At 34.5% G+C, this 18233-nt stretch overlaps 1 protein-coding gene across 12 annotated transcripts in view; it reads right to left on the bottom strand.

Moving 5' to 3' along the window:
- LOC126815376 (inositol hexakisphosphate and diphosphoinositol-pentakisphosphate kinase 2) overlaps positions 1–16078 on the bottom strand; it is a 55916-nt gene extending 39838 nt beyond the window's left edge. For 9 of the 12 annotated variants that reach the window (XM_056099771.1, XM_056099775.1, XM_056099781.1 and 6 more), the window contains exons 1-6: positions 15794–16077; positions 10020–10193; positions 7718–8016; positions 6036–6273; positions 4358–4381; positions 43–144 (exon numbers count right to left, since the gene is read on the bottom strand). In XM_056099771.1, coding sequence (XP_055955746.1) covers positions 43–144; positions 4358–4381; positions 6036–6273; positions 7718–8016; positions 10020–10094 — 738 coding nt within the window. In that variant the 5' untranslated portion in view covers positions 10095–10193; positions 15794–16077. Of the gene's footprint in view, positions 1–42; positions 145–4357; positions 4382–6035; positions 6274–7717; positions 8017–10019; positions 10194–15793 lie in introns of all 12 variants that reach the window. The other 3 variants (XM_056099772.1, XM_056099783.1, XM_056099776.1) reach the window with 3 other exon arrangements.
- Positions 16079–18233: the final 2155 nt, after the last annotated feature.

Here is an 18233-nt window from a genome sequence, read left to right as displayed (position 1 = left end):
AGTGTTCACACACTGAAATTTCATGGTCAGGCGTTCACATACCTTTACATCAGTACCATCAGTAGGCATAAAATCTTCATAAATATAAGATCCAACTTTTCTCACACGACTATGTGGACCATAAACACTACTTCTATCTTTAACCTGAAATCAGAAATTAACAATCTAACCTTTCTTTTACTGATCAACATAAGATTAAGAGCTGGACTTACTTACAATATTAAATGAAGAAATCGATTATAAGGTATATCTATTGTAACCAATTCATCTGTTTATAACAGACTAAGAAAGATACATCTGAAAGATCATAAATGATGATTTTGATCTGATTTCTTGTATAATAAACCTATAAATGTCAGTACACATTGATATGTGTAATCTGAGCATTAAAATTTATTGTGATCTATTAAGTATGATTTAGAAAAAATTAAAAAAATGGATTGAGTATGATTAAAATGTAAAATAAATGTACAATGTCCATCACCCTATATCAGCAGCCAAATTAAAAAACACAAATTGCAAAAAAAACAATCCAGTATCAGACAGAAGTTAGCTTATCTACAACATAAAATTGCAAACCCTTAATTCCCTCTTTAAGTTAAAATCTAAATTATATTATAAATCCACTTAGATTTCATGATAGATGTTTGATGTTTCTTACTTTAAAAGTAAGTAAATAGACGATACATTCATGGATGTCAAAACCAGTAAATATATTTATTACAACTTATAATTATTACAAGGTGGTTTCATGCAAAGATTGATTTAGGCAATTGGAACATCAACTGATTGAGGTACTGGTGTATATGCAAAGTGTCTATATAATTCAATGTTTTTTGATTAATATGTGCATAATTTAATGTGCAAACTATCATTTGTAGCTCTTAATATATACAGTGTAAAGTTTACCAACAAATAAGTTTCATTTTATCTGACATGTTTTCTTTGAAGACAGTGTTCAGGTCATTTGTACTTACTGACCAATGAAAATGTCTGTATAGGTATACCAGACTTTGTTAAGTGATCACTTACACAAGCATTTTACTTTTTAGAGTGATTTTGATACAAGATTTTAAAATTACTTTGTAAATTAGTTAGCAAAATGTACATGCATATGAAACCTTGGTCAAATATATGGAAATATTGGACAAGTGAAACATATGCTAGAGCCATAGTTATTTATCACCTAATGCTAATATACTATTATTAGCCACTGTTATTGAATATTTATAACATGTACATCTCCTTCAGCTTGATCATTTTTGGTATTCATCAAGAAACCATAGCGAAATTATAGGAGTTACAATGGTGACCTGTTCTTGAATTATAAGATATTAACAAGTGTATATCTATCACTGTTTTCTGACGATGCCCCTTGCTATACGAAGGAAATATTTATACCAGTGCGGTTCAATCTCCACTTCTCCACTTTTTAATAGATACCGTAATTATGTTCATGCCAAGCTACAACAGACACCATGGACAGTATGCTATAATGTACATGGACAAAGTCTCTTAAACAATCTACCAGAAGTCCTATGTCAAAGTTTGTCATTTAGCTCCTTCAAGTCTAGCTTAAATACATTTCTGTTCAAAAATATAGTATGTTATGACTTAATCTACAGTTATTACACACTTAGAAATAACTCTTAGTTGTAATGTAGTGCTACAGAGGACAATAATAATATCATGCAACTATCAAATCAAATGCATATGTTTTAATATCAATCACCCAGGCAAATTTGTATGATCTTCATGGTCACCTTGAAATTAATCCAAATTACTCTTTATCTTTCTACAGTCTTAAATTAAGTTTCCTGGCTAGAATTTATCTTGATTTGTTCTAATGGCCCCATAAAATTAAAATGTGGGCTTCAAAAGTTTTAATAAATTTTTTTTATCAATACTACATATTCAAATTTGTTCCAAAAACTTGCTTGATCCTATTGGAGCTTTGGAGGACAACAAAATTTGCATGAAATAGCCAAATTACTGTCTGCAGGTCCCAAATAAAAATATGAACCATTAAAAATGATGGCTAGATTTACTTATCAGGGTTATATAACTCATTTCGGGAACTCCAGTGTTCAACTGTACTATGAATGTCTTGATAATCACTTACCACTATATTCTAGGTAAGTATATATGCAGACATGGTTATTCAGGCATTTTGTTAATAGCCTGAAATTTTGAGACTTATTGTTTACCTCACATGGAAAGTGAAAATTTGTATTTCTTCAACAATGTATAAAAGAGCTTTAGATAGTTGTAAATAATTAGGATAAAAGTTTCTACGATTAACAAGTTTTATTCATTAAAACATATCTGTACCTTCAATTGAGCTAAAGTTTAACATATATATGGCCTTGGGCATCTTCCCAACTGATTCTATATCAAATTTATATTTGTTCTGGCTGTTTAATTAGAAATAATTAATATACCGACACACAATGAGAATGCAGGACTATTTTTTTTTTAAAATGAATGTTTAAAATCTTGTGTGGAGATACACATAAGCACTTGAAGAATGATGTTTCACCATCACGTAACAACACCACAGATCAATCGAGAACATAAAATGTTGAATTTGACAGAATGGGAAAAGTTGAAAATAACAATTTTATGGTGCAGACACATGAGGTATAGAATTTGGCTTTTAAAATAAAATCAGAGGTCGTACAACTCTTACAGTTCTGTGGAAGACTCAACGCGCTATTCAAATATTAAAGGACAATATTGGTGCCAGTCATTATCACATATGCGATAAAACTGGTTAAACACATTCCAAATATCATTTTATCACAGTGATCATTGCTACGATAGAGGCGTAATCAATGCTTCAACGATCGGAAATGACGAACGCAAAAGGAAAACACGAGTTATCTCTCTATATAACTGATTGAAGTGATGAGTGATAACAGGTACATGGGCGAATTTCTGCCCACTAATAATAGAGGGATAACTCGTGTTTTCCTTTTGTGTTCGTCACTTCCGATTGGTGAAACATTGATTCCACAGCTATTGTAGCAATGATCTCTGTGATAAAATAATATTTGGAATGTGTCTAACCAGTTCTATCACATATATGATAATGACTGGCACCAATATTGTCCTTTAACACCTGAATTGGGCGTGCATTATTTTTGTACCTACCAGTAACTAATTTAGGGTTTTCAAAATTGTATTTGAGAACAGGGGGGGGGGGGGGGGGGGTTGATGTTGGATACAGTAAGCTGTTGACAGCCATGATTATTAATATATTTTGGTTTTACACAGTGCCAAGATTTGAACATCATTTGAGTTATAGGACTGATATCAATATTCCTACTTTTGTGGTATGCAAATTTATCCATTTAAAGGACAATATAGGTGCCAGTCATTATCACATATGTGATACTGATAGAACTGGTTAAACACGTTCCAAATATTATTTTATCGCAGAGATCATTGCTACGATAAATGCGTAATCAATGCTTCAACAATCGGAAGTGACGAAAGCAAAAGGAAAACATGAGTTATCCCTCTATATAACTAACTGAAGTGACAAGTGATAACAGATGCATGGGCAAATTTCTGCTCACTAAAAATTCTTTCGAAGACCAAAAGTTGTTATATGAAACTGTAAGAGTATATCTGACAATTCAAAAAAGTAATTGAATGTCATTAGATAAGAGAACACGAGAAAAATAGAAACAGTCTGTACATTCACGTGTGTTTATTCATTCTATACTTATAAAAACATGGTAATGTATGGACTTTTTCTATTTTTCTTTCATGTTCTCTTATCTAGTGACAGTCAATTTTTTTTATGAATTGTCAGATATCCTTTCACCATCTCACAACAACTTTTGGTCTTCGAAGAAATTATTAGTGAGCAGAAATTCGCCCATGTATCTGTTATCAGTCAGTTATTTAGAGGGATAACTCGTGTTTTCCTTTTGTGTTCGTCACTTCCGATTGTTGAAACATTGATTACGCATCTATCGTAGCAATGATCTCTGTGATAAAATAATATTTGGAACGTGTTTAACCAGTTCTATCACATACATGATAATGACTGGCACCAATATTGTCCTTTAATTATGGTAATATAGATATAGTGGAAATAAAGGTGAATGAAGGTATGTTGATGTTGATGATAATCTTTTCCTCTGACCTTTAACAGACAATGAACACAATCAAAACAAGATGTAAGTTTAAATACTTTGACCACTTACTAAAACATAAAAACCGCACATGAACATGAACCAAAAACATCAGCATGCATTATGTTTTCAAAAAGAAAATGAGGGATATACCAATAATGCACAATTGTGGCACAAAACTGAGTAAATTCAATTGTCAAACAGCGTCTAACCTTTCTAAAAGTGGTAGTTTTCTGCTGTAAAAGTTCAACAAAATAAAGTATTTAAAAAAAATTTCAATGTGCACAATTTATTGGAAAGTCCCATAAAATTTTCAGTTTACAACGTGACAGAATCTAAATGTACTCAATTTGTGCTTTCAAAAAGTTAAAAGAAATAAAATTAGGGTGCAAAACAGGATCAATATTTGAAAGTTCAAACAGTAAGAGTAAGATAGAGGTGCTGTTTCAATCCCATTTATCAACTCTGATTGAAGATTTATTTTAAATCAAACATAATAGACAAGGAGCCCAGGGGGTTAACCTAGCTGAAAAGTGTACCAATTTTCTCCTATATGGTATCAATGGATATATATCTGGTATCATCAGAATGTAAGTCAGCCGGGTTTCTGGTGGTGGGTGTGGTATTCCATGCCCAAAATGCAATGCCCCCCAAACTAGGCTAGATTAGCTCAAAAGTGTACCACATGAAAATCGTACCACAGTGTACCATACATCTTCAGATATTACAAAAACACTCTGACAGACATTTCTAGTGTTGGGTTACCCCTGACAGAGCTATGTAATTGCAAGACATTTGTAGAGGTGGAGTATCCCTGACAAGAGTTATCTAATTTCCAGACCACAGCTAGGCTAGATTAGCTGAAGTCTGTACCACCTAAAACAGCCTTGGAGTTGTTCAGTACCACGACGGAAATCATGAATGACCACTGCCAGACAATTTGTGCGGTGGGTAACCCCTAACAGATAAGCCCAAAAATGCCACGCCCCCAACTAGGATAGATTAGCGGGCACTGTTCCCGTGTTTTAAAAAATTAAAATTTTAGCCAGGATGCGTAGAATACTAATACCTAGGGATACTCCACCACTACAAATGTCTGGCAATTACATAGCTCTGTCGGGGGTACCCCACCACTAGAAATGTCTGTCAGGGTGTTTTTGTAATATCTGAAGATGTACGGTACACTGATGTACGATTTTCATGTGGTACACTTTTGAGCTAATCTAGCCTAGTTGGGGGGCATTGCATTATGGGCATGGAATACCACGCCCACCACCAGAAACCTGGTAGACTTACATTCTGATATTACCAGATGTACATGCATTGATATGATATAGGAGAAAATATGTACACTTTCCAGCTAGGTTAACCCCCTGGGCTCCCGCTCTATAATTAAAACATCAGATGGCCAATATCAGAACTGCAAACACTGACAAGTGAAGAAAATTGCAATACATATTCGTCACTTATCATATCAGACCAATTTCAATTCAATCACAAAGCAGGAGAATAAGTAGCACCACTTCACAAAATGACTAAAATTATCTTAAAATGACATAAGTATTCCCAGCTAGGAAGTAAAGGACAGCAAGCGCTAATATTTGGCCAAATGCCTATTTTTTGTGTTAAATTTTTCTTCCATTCAAATTTCACAATCTTTTTACATACTGAATTACTTGAGTTTTCTTGGAGATAATTATTAATATTTAATAACTACTGAAAGTTTATAGAGGTCCTGGAAAATGTAGTGTTGATTTTTCTATTAGGACTGAATGTGGTACTAGTAGTCATTTTGTGATCTGTGATTTTTGTAAATCTTTTCCTGCCTTTGTCAATTAATCAGAACAATTTACAAGATTGGATATCTTTTTTTGCAATAACAATACAAACCTTTCTAAACAGGCGTGTACTACCACCACCAGCCTGTACAGGAAAAAATATATAAACATTATGATCTTCTGCATCAACGGGTTTCTCAACAAACGGTTTGGGAAACAAGACTCCATTAACCTCTATAGCATCATCTGTTTCTTGATAATGTGCTTCTGTAGAACCAAGATCACGATTTAATACAGCATATCGAGGATGGGGTATTCCTTCAACTTGTAATACTTTATACACTTCTCTTCTGCAAATATAACAAGTCAACAGTGAGAGCGATATCTTCCACTTTAATCCCAGAACATAGAAGACACTCATTAATTACTTGCACATATATGTTCACAGATGAAGAACTTATCGCCCCAACAGAACCACTGAGCTGCACGTGTGACATGCAATAGCGCCATACACGTGGGAGGGGTTCATTGTCAAAATTGACACTTCAAGGAAGGGTTGATGAAAACTGCCGTGTGCTGGTTTATCCTATCCATGTTTGCTTTCTTATCGGTTCTTGCATAAGATTTACTGTTTAGTGTATCTTTGTTTTAATGTGTTACGTTTAATTTGCAATGAGACGTCTTCAACATGATGAATGTCTACTTGCTATTGGCATGCTTCAAATAGGTTCTACACAGCGAGCAGTAGCCAACATGCTTAATGTGTCACAGTCTGTGATCAGCAGACAGTGGAACCGGTACCAACAAACACACAATGCTGATGATAGATTTAGTTCAGGTCGTCCTAGAACCACTACACAAGCCCAGGATCGATACATTCGTACACAGGTCCTGCGAAATCGAGGACAAACGGCCAATCAGCTTTCTGTAAACTTGTACCAAGTTACAGAAATTAGAGTTACACCCCAAACGATTAGAAAACGGCTACATGCAGCCCATTTGCATGCGGGACAACCGCATGTTGTGCCTCTATTAACTCGCCAAAACATGGCAAACAGGCGTCAATGGTGTAGGCAGTGTAGAATTTGGGGTAATTGTCGATGGGCGCATGCAATGTTCTCAGATGCTTCCAAATTTACTCTGGATTTCACCGATAGGCGTGCTCACATTTGGAGGCTTGTAAATGAGCGTTATGACAGATTCGGGCGTCGGTCTGTTATGATATGGGGAGGAATCATCATGACTAGCAGAACGGACTTGCATATTGTTCAAGGAAGGGTCACTGGTGTGTACTACCGTGACCACATCCTGACACTGATAGTTCTGCCCATTGCTCAACATGCAGATCTACGTTTCATCTTTCAAGATGATAATGCCCGTGCCCACCTCGCTCGTGTCGTGAATGATTACCTCCAACCGACAACACCGCAAGAATTGGCCGTGGCACTGCAAGAGGAGTGGCTCAGATTGCCCCAAATCGTGATTGGACGGTTGATTAGAAGTGTGCCACGACAAATTGCAGAATGTCTGAGGATTGGTGAAGCAATTACTCATTATTAAGATAAAAATCAAAAACGTCAATTTTCACTTTTGACAGTGTATCTCTTTGTGAGTGAAATGGGGCCGTCAGATAAGCCGCCCAATTGAACTGTTTTTCATGTGTAGGCAATTGGCCTGTTATTAGCATACACTGGTTACCTCTAATAAAAACAGCAGTGCATTTCCGCAGTTTTGTATTGTTTCTGAATATCCCCTACTTTTTTCTGAAGAGTATATTCTATTCTAAAGACTCACCTGTCTTTCAGAACATGTTGCATTTCTAAATCATTGATGACATAAGGTTTACGTAATTGACTGTAAGCTATTGCCTTATCTAATGGAAAACCATAAGAAAAGAAAGAAATGAAAGCATCAACTATTGGCCATTTTTCAATAGGGTCATTTAAAATGACACTCTCTTCAAAAATAAGAATTTCTAGTCTTTCAAAATGTTCTAACAGCCGATGCAAAATTTCTTTCATAGGCTTGGATCCAGATTTCTTGGCCATAGCACACACTCCCACAATTATCTTCCTATCTAAAAATTCACAATCCTATAAAAAAAACCATACAATTAAAGTTCATTGACAAAAAGAAGACTAATGAATAAATTAAATGATAAGTAATTCTAATGTTTTAATTATAGATGTCCACTTAGCACTAAATGACAGGTATTAATATGACTGAGGTCGAATCAAACTAAATACAAATCAACATTTCATCAGAGATTTTGTGACATAACATAAAGCAGAAATATCTTTAGCTTTACTACATATAACCATGAAGAGAGAGAGAGAAATGGGGTTTAACGTCCACTCGACACAAACTAGGTCATTTTGGGACTAACATATGGTTCAATTTAATTTCTATAATTCGTTTGCGCGTAGGGGTATTTAGCAGTGGGAGGAAACCGGAGGACCCAGAGAAAACCCATGAGGTTGGACAGGCGACCCTACTCCTTGTCACGTACAACCGGGGATTCGAAACCACGCCAGTTGACTCAATGACAGACTTAATGATACAGCGCGCACGTGCTAACCACTAAGCCATCCAACCCCCCTATAACCATGGAACATATATGTCTAATATCTTCTATTAGTGTTTACGTCCCCTTCCACTGAGGGTGATATCGCAGCATTATCATAGCGCATGCACAGGGGTCTTTCCTGAGGGAGGAAATCAGGGTACACAGAGAATACCAACGAGGTTAAGAAGGTGCCCATATCTCCACTAGAGGTCAAAGCGCAACATTCTAAACCACTAGACCATTCCATCCCCCTACTGGCCCTATGTCTAATATAAATTCCATGATATACATGTACATGTAGCTGAGCACTGGAGTTACTGGAGTGCCTCAATGGCTTTATTTTTTTTTACACTAAATGTATTCAATCATACTCCCTGCAGTGTTTCGTTTGATTAGAGCTAATCCACTAAACACTGCTTTAAGTGGAAGCAAATTTCTGTTCCAAATTATGACTGGTCAATATTCTGATTTACAACCAATAGCTAACTGCGTAACAATATGATTACGCTTTAAACAAAGCTCCAAATTGGACCAAATATGTTTACATAACATTAAGTCACGACTCACGATTTTATTTTTCTCAATTAACCAGTGCATAGCAGAATATTGCAGAAAATCAAAATGTGTGACAAACAAGGTTATCAACACGAATATAATGTAAACAATACAGTATGTAGACGAACAAGACTTTCACCATTTTTAATACCTTAAATCACTGTCCAAAGTTTTAGGGAAGACCCCAGATTAAACGAAGGGCTGCCATGTTGCTGTACTTGGGATAGTTTCGATTGAACAGGATAAATAGACACACTCCCTCAAAAGCTCAAGTATCAGAAGTCAATCCAGCAATGAGCAGAGAGGGATTTCTTAGGCCATTGCTTCAGTTATATGGTATTCAATTAAAATCATGTGTCAATTACAGTTTGTTTTATATCTTACACTGTACTAACTACTATATTGACATCTGATATTTTTTTGGAAAAAAGTGTTCAGATGATCATATCACATAAGACTTACTCTCCAATCAAATTTCCTGTAGTGGTATACAGTGCTTCATTTTATGGTGAATTATGGAAATTTTAAAACTTTTTCACAGTAATTGATAATGATCACTTTCCACATGACGTACACACTGAAGAAAGCCATATTTGTGTCGATATGTCCCAATGTGACAAAATGTTGTCAATTTACGTATATAATATTATAAACTATCACAAGTAAAAATTTCAAATTCATCCACAAGAACATACTTAAGAGCAAATAGTTGAGAGATCACAAAGAAATTTTGTAAAATTAATGATATGATCAAGATGTTAAGAAGAAATGACCTTTTGGTACCATAAAAAAAATCATGAATTGTAAAGACAGTGACACATATAGTGGACAATTTATTTACCAAAACCATAAACTTCTAAAAGGAGATTTAATCAAGGGAGGTTTAAATTTTGATTGTTTAATCAATTAACACTAAAGCTAATTAATCAGGGAAACTTGGTTAAGACTATCAACTGATATTATTAGAATACTTACCATTATTTCATTTGGAGTTCCTCCCTCAGCCTCATCACTTATATAAAAGGATGCTGTCCTTGGTGAGGTGGACATAATGTTGGGAAATTGTGTGTTGCTTGTTCCACTATGGTTGTATTTTTAAAAACAATTCCAGTTGGTTGGTTTATCCTTCATACAGATCAAATACTATAACTAGAAAGTAATCAAAACATCCAATGAAACATTTTCCAATAAAGTTTAAAGTAAATGATAAAGAAATTGCAGGTCATGAACTGTTGATATATTATTAGCTATTATTACCTGGTATCTAATTAAGTCATACACATGTACATGTACATGACCTTAAACTGATAACATAATATCCAGTCTTTAAGGTCACTGTGTAAGACAGATTATCAGCTCAAGTCAAACCTTGAATAACTGTAAATCTTGCTTTAATAGGTAAAAAAAAACCAAAGCATCAATATTTGCTTCATCGATATCTAGGCCAGTCAAACAATTATTCTCAAGCTCGAGTGTGCAGCTCTATTTGATAGAGTCTCAAACAATTTCTTATATCTCCTTATCACATGGTACATGTATGGATTGGTGATTATCTTAAAGCTGATTTAGACATACATTACATAATATATGTAAATGTACGTAAATGTAATAAATAATACTTAGAAATAATCAACTGTTAATTAAAGCTCTAAATTGTAACACCCTAGAATATAAGTAAATGCATGTATAGTTTAAACATACATTATGCAAGAGCTAAATCTGCCTAATGCAGGTCTCTCTTCAGGCCTGAAGTGTTATCTAAGTTATTAATTAAGACATTAATTAACTTATCCAGACCATAATCAACTCTTAATGTCATCACTAGCCTGTGAAATTTACTAGATTAGAATCGAGACTATGTTTTTTATTGTACCGACTTTAGTAATGATGTTCATGGCTAGGCCAAAAATTCAAAAGCCAGGCCTTATTGCGCACCTAAATGTTGTGTCAGTAGAGTTCAAATTCACGCTCCTTTCGAATTCAGAGAGCCATCAAAAATCAATGAACTCATTGAATTGAATCACCGTGGTTTGTTAATCGACGAAAACGGAAGAACACTAGTTTGCATTCAAAATTCTTTGGTTACCGCAGGCTGAATAACTGGGCCGTTTATATCAATATCACGTAATATGACCGATCTTCGATACTAGCGTTATCTCATCTAACAGGAATCGCCTTTCGCCGCAGAAAAATGGTTGCATTTAGCAGATGAATTATTATTTTTATTCTGTATATCTTGTTTCCATGAATGATAATTATTTCCTCTTCTTGTTGAAAATACCTTTACAACTTTATCTATCGTTATCGCATCTAACCTCGCCAACAGTCAGGGATCGCTTTCGCAGCATTTAGCAGACAAATTTTTATTGTTATATTCTGTAAGTCTTGTTTCCATCATGAATGATAATTGTATCCTCTTCTTGATGAAAATACTGTGACAACTTCATCTATACATGTATATGGAACACTAGTCAGTTTTTATTGTATATGTTCAGTATTTTTTTAAAAATTTTATGTCTTCTTAAAGATATTAAACAAACAGAAACTTGATAGCATTTGATTCAATTTGAAGTAGATTATTTTATTTGGACTTTTTGGACAAATAAAATGCATTACAGATACACTCAAAATATATTCCATTGTAAGTAATTAAATTCCAGGAGAGTGAATCACTCTCCTTGGGATTTTCAGGAGGACTGTTTATGGCTCTATCATTTTTCAAACGGTGAGGTCTGAAAAGCTAATATCTCGGTTCATGGTGGATCAATTTGACTGATAATTTCAGCAAATTCCCTTTACATTATCTAGTTTTAACTATTATATAGTGAGAACTGCAGCTCTTTATATAATCTCCCATAATGCCCCTTTAAACATATTATGCAAGAGCTAAATCTGCGTATTGCAGGTCTTTCTTTAAGCCTGAAATGTTTTCTAAATTATTAATTTTAATTACATGATCCAGGCCATAATCAGCTCTCGATGGCATCAGATTTTTCCGATATTAAATAGATTAGAATGGTTCAGTCATATTTTGATTAACTTTAAAATTTGAGGAGGGAGACTTCAAACAACCCGTACGTTGGTTGCATTTATTGCAAATGTCTTGTCAAACCTTCAAATTCTAATATCTTCGCTCGCAATAGAGGAATTTGAATGTAATTTTCAAGTTATTCATTTTACATTATCTATTTTCGAACTATTATAGCAATAATGGCTAGCGCTTTATCTAAATCTTACATAATGTATCTTTAAGAAAATCAAAATTAATTTCATAAAAAAACCATTTTGGTCCACAAAATATTCAAAATCAAATTGATCAAATCAATCAATTTTAATTCAAATTTTAATTATAGTAAAGTTTAGGTTGGTTTCTAATGATTTCACACCACCAGCTATCGGTCTTAGTACTTCTTAGACAAATAAAGTACAAATACATGTAATTCTAACTTTTCATTAGGTATGTCAGTCCAACCTTCATGAATTTTTTTTTTCAGGCCTGGAGTGGAAATAATGATTTCAGTTGTACCTGACATTATGTCAGATATTAAAGAACTAGAACCAGACATGTGTTAAAAATATATCCATAAAACACTGACAAATCTCTGCTGGATAAAATGACAGGTACCAGTGGAATTGGGCAACTTGCATCTGACAATGTCTGTGAAAAGTGCCTTATTTCCAGGCTTGTTAAAATATCAACAATTTTTATTCTAAAATAATCGACTTACTTATTTTTTTTTTACTTTAGAGATAAGACATGTATCTGAAGGATCAGGCATGACTTGCTTTCAAGATTAAGGTAGTTCAGTAGTACCCATTCAAAGAGATAAAATTACTTACTGGTACATGTACTTAATATCAATTATCAAGTATTCCAATTAATATTACTTTTAATAAAACAAGCTTGGCAAATCAACTGTTTAGTACACAGGTGGTATAGCCTAGTTCTAACTCAAACTTATCCATGACAGTAAAAATATGAATTAGAATTCAATATTGGTCTATTTCAATCAATACTGATATTGTTACCGTTGTGAAATTATGGGCTCCATTTGTAATTTGAAAACTTGACGAACAAAGCAAAACATATACCACAGCACAAGTCAATGAAGTAATTTTAAAATTGGCTTATCCACAAATGATAAACAAAAAGAAATAAACTTGTAGACTGGATGTCTTGAATAATAATGCATAAACAACCGCCATTTAATTTGGACTGCTCACAATTTTTACCGAAAATAATATTGGTATTTAATGGATTACCGCAATGTCCTTTCTTGTTTTGTACACCAATCTTAATATCCCTTAATCATACGTACGTAAATAAATATCAAATAATAATGCAATTGTCGGCGATACCAATTGATCCGTGGAAGCGGACGTTAAAGCTATTTCACACACACTGATAATCAGTCTAATCCTAGTCAGTATTCACCATGGACCACTGCGTTAACCTTTAATTCAGAAGCACGTACATTGCACTTTTGATCAAATATCTTAAAATCTGTCGATTGTTTGTTATAAAAATGTATTTATGTCAACTATACAACAATAACACTGACATTTACAGTAAATACAACAAATATGATCAGTTCATTTTAGAATTTTATTAGAGGCAGCTTTTTTTAAAACAAGGGCATGTAACTTCCATGGCATTGAAATATAAATGAAAGCAGTCCATTTCAATAGCCAGACAAACGGATCTGATGAAATACAGCACGAAGGGACATTTTTTTCTTATAATTAAGAGGAATCAGGTACGTTTGTTTTATACATGTACGTACATGTATATCAAAACATGTATAATTCTTTATTCTGAAAGATGAATCTCTAATAGGAATATCGCAGGGTTGTAAAAATCCACTAGCCCGACGACCAGGGCTACCAAAAATAACTTACGGGCTAGTGATCTATTTAGCCGTACTAGTCCTGGGATAGTGTAGTGCCCTTTCATTGGTTTGTGAATTAAACTAGTGACGATATAGATAAATAAACTGTAAAACATCCCACATTTATTTCTCAAATTCCAAGGAAAACTCAATCATAACAATAGATTTTCTGTAGTAAAACTTGCCACATGGACATTTTTTGTACCCCTTCTATTCATTCATTCTTGACATTTCTTCATCTTGCACGCTTTTACAGGTCATGTATAAACCAGTTGATTTAAAAACAAAAGACTCACTTATACTTTATATTAGATTAGTTCTGACATAAATATTCAAAAGCATACCTTTGTAGTTTTAAATACAAGATGATTTTGATTATTTAACATGTCAGGTATTTGCAAAGAATTTACTACATGTGTTCATTACACACACGCCATGATGAATTGTTCCAGTGACCCGTGTGTCATCAACTTTAACCCTATCGGCACATAGCATGGAGTGATAATATAAACAATTTTACTATCCTGTCTATTTTAATATAAATATCAGCACATCAAACTGATTTGTTTCATTTTGAGACTCTTTATAGAGTGACCAGGTAAAAAAAATATAGTAAAACAATTAATTTGTCAATTACTTAGTCGAGGCTATCTCGTGCTTTGCAGTAAGTGCTAATAATAATGTAACATATACAAATCTTCAAGCAGGAATTAAAGGACGTTAATTTACCGTGATATATTATGAATGACATGTGCTATATGAAGTATTTATATGGTCTTTAGTGAAAGAAAACATTGTTGTCGCTACCATTCCTGGTTTTGAAGGTCAGATATGATATGAAAACAAATATCGGTCTGTAGTTTTTTGAACCGTTTCACCAGTGCAAGCGAACCGTGACTGGTTAACCGAGTAGCCGTATACATCCTTAATTATTAGGCAATCAAGTCTACGATCTTTATTAAAAACGATAGGTTGGCAGGCAACAAAACATATGCCCAAATATTGAAGATCAAATCTTGTACCTTGTCAAACTATGGACTAGTGGATATTAATGCCGGGCTAGTGCCTGACAGTAGACTACTAGCCCTCGGCTAGTGGATTCAAAATTTTTTTTACGCCCCTGGAATATCGGTCCACGTGGGGCATCATACAACTGTATCTCAGAGCAATCATCCCCTGTAATCTACATGTAGTTTCATTAAGATATCTGTAGAAATTTGGTATCAGCAATTTTGGGGTCTTCATTATTATAAGCAAGGCAAATAGAACTGAGAAGACCACTCAGACCAAGATAGAGACTACTCAGATCAAGATATTGGCACCCAGCTGGGCAAGAGAAAACTAGTGTTTAGTCACTAGTGACGGTCATACACTTAATTTGAAAAGACAGAACAAGGACGAGATTGGCGGGGCAGCATCAGAAACAAGACTACGCCTAGGGTATTTTCATTTGTCCGATTGGTCTTCTGTCTTGGTTCAAGTGTAAGTCACTAAGTGATCTTTGGTCCGACCCTAGTCATCATGAATATATATGACCACACCGTCTCCTAGTCCTACAATCTTCAGTAATTTTTTACTTCGTGCTTGCCAAAAGGATTAAGCTATATATACATTACAACAGTATACAATGTCATTATGCAAGATTATAATTTATATTTATATCAAAATTGATAAAAAAAAAAAATTATGCTTAGGCCCTAGACTCTATCCCCATTATGGTATAAGATATATAGGCCTATATAAAGATAAGATAAGATGTTTATTGCATCAAAACGTAATGAAATATCAATCACGGGCAGAAATGGGGATGATATTGATCCATAACACAACAAATAAATAGAACAAACGAAATAAACAAACCTCTGACGTGCTCTGACTAACCGTAGACGGTAAAAAGGCTCAATAATAGTATTAATACTGCACAAACACAAAGCACCAAAGCCGCAAGGAGAGGTTTTGTTATTCTCAACCTCTATCCATTTTGACCTTCGTTTTCAGACATCAATGCAACGTCGCAGAATCTTTTAGTTGAAGCTTTGGTGTTTGGCACCGTTGTGGTTGGTTCTACTTGATTCTTTATTCACTCATTTAATTCGTACGGCGAATCAGTCCATTGCCTGGATCTGTGCTAAATATATAATGAGAAGCTTTGATATTGCAAAAGCATGTACAGAAGAATTTCAAGGGAGGTAATAACGTTTGTCTAGAAAATAGGGACAGACCCACAACTACTTTTTATAAAGAGTACCGGTAACCGGAGATTATTAGTTGCTTAAAGGACAATATTGGTGCCAGACATTATCATATATGTGATAGAACTGGTTAAACACGTTCCAAATAATATTTTATCACAGAGATCATTGCTACGATAGAATGATGTGGAATCAATGTTTCAACAATTTGAAGTGACGAACGCAAAAGGAAAACACGAGTTATCCCTCTATATAACTGATTGAAGTGACGGGTGATAACAGCTACATGGGCGAATTTCTACCCACTAATAATTCCTTCGAAGACCAAAAGATGTTGTGTGAGACTGTGAAAGGATATCTGACAATTCATAAAAAAAAATGACTGTCACTAGGCCTAGATAAGAGAACATGAAAGAAAAATAGAAAAAGTCCGTGCATTACCATGTTTTTATAAGGATAGAATGAATAAACACGCGTGAATCTATGGACTGTTTCTATTTTATTCGTGTTCTCTTATCTAATGACATTCAATTACTTTTTTGAATTGTCAGATATACTCTTAAAGTCTATATAACAACTTTTGGTCCCCGAATGAATTATTAGTGAGCAGAAATTCGCCCATGTATCTGTTATCACCCGTCACTTCATGCAGTCAGTTATATATAGGGATAACTCGTGTTTTCCCTTTGCGTTCGTCATTTCCGATTGTTGCAGCATTGATTACGCCTCTATCGTAGCAATGATCTCTGTGATAAAATAATATTTGGAACGTGTTTAACCAGTTCTATCACATATGTGATAATGACTGGCACCAATATTGTCCTTGAAGACTACAGCAACTTCAAAGTGGTCTAATGTAAATGTACCCTAACTTGGGTAGCTAACTCGAATTCAAATCAATCAATCATTTACAGTCCACGGAGAGGGGTAAATTCGGGCGAAAATTTAACTGTCGTAGACGCGTTTTCCTGCTATTCCAGTCAGTGAACACAGCAACTTCAATGTGGTCCAATATAGCCTACCTTAGGTGACGTACCTGAATCCCAAATCCCAAACAAGCAATCAACCATCGCGGGGTATGGGGGTCTGGCGCTCCCCGGGTAAATATTGAAAATTTGATCTATAGCCCGTGAATTAACCAACTTCAAAGTTTCCAATCGGTTTTCAACCGAAATCCCAGTCTATGCCGACCTGAATTCGAACCATCCAATCAGACTGTATTTTGCAGCTATACATTCACAAATAGTGATGGATGCCCGAAAATTTTCTCACAAAGTACAGAATGGCTCTAGACAAAATGTTTAATCCATAGTCAATTCAGTACAAGTTCGCTCGAACAAAGTCAGATTGCTTGAACATTAGGGGGCAGCTCCCCCCCCCCCCTGGTCCTGCCCCGTGGCTCGTATGCCTATGGCGCATTACTCACTGGGCCGCCACTGTCCCCATTAATTTTAAAAGAAAGTATAAACTCTTCAAAATTAGTTAAATAACAAATGAATTTGCAAAATTAGGTTTAAATTAAAGAGGTAATATCAGTAAAATTAAAAAGTATACGGTGCAAAATTGTAACAATGTGTCTTTCTATAGAAGGACCCAGCCTGAAATTTTAAAGCGTGCATAGTATTCATAGCCATTTTGGATTTTTTAGGGATTCAGAAAGTTAGGTAGGATATCATCTTAAATTTCCAAAATAATAAACCATTCCAAACGGGGAAAATAGTTACCACTTTCATGTAAAACAGTGAATTTGGGAATTTGCATTATTCTACTACCCATCAATGGTGCATATTTATAAAATTCACTAAAAATATTACTTTTCATTTTGATATACAGATGTCTGCTTGGTTGGATAAATATTGATACAAGGTAGAATGATGCGTGCAAATTAATATAGTCAACAACAAAAGAAACGCTGTATTTTGGGGGTGAACGTTAAAATTGCGGTCATCAAACTGGAGGCAGACCACCAATAAATTTCACCATCTTAGCATATCTTAGAAGCGGAAGGATAACAGTGTTAACAGTTTGGCTACGGTAATATGTGCGACGAAAAGTTATATATGTTTTTAGTATGATACTTGAAGTTTGTCTATCTCAAATATTTGGTG

The sequence above is a fragment of the Patella vulgata genome, chromosome 3, assembly GCF_932274485.2.
Source record: "Patella vulgata chromosome 3, xgPatVulg1.2, whole genome shotgun sequence".
In the NCBI taxonomy this organism is placed as follows: Eukaryota; Metazoa; Mollusca; class Gastropoda; family Patellidae; genus Patella; species Patella vulgata.
This window is presented reverse-complemented; position numbering and strand designations above follow the sequence as displayed.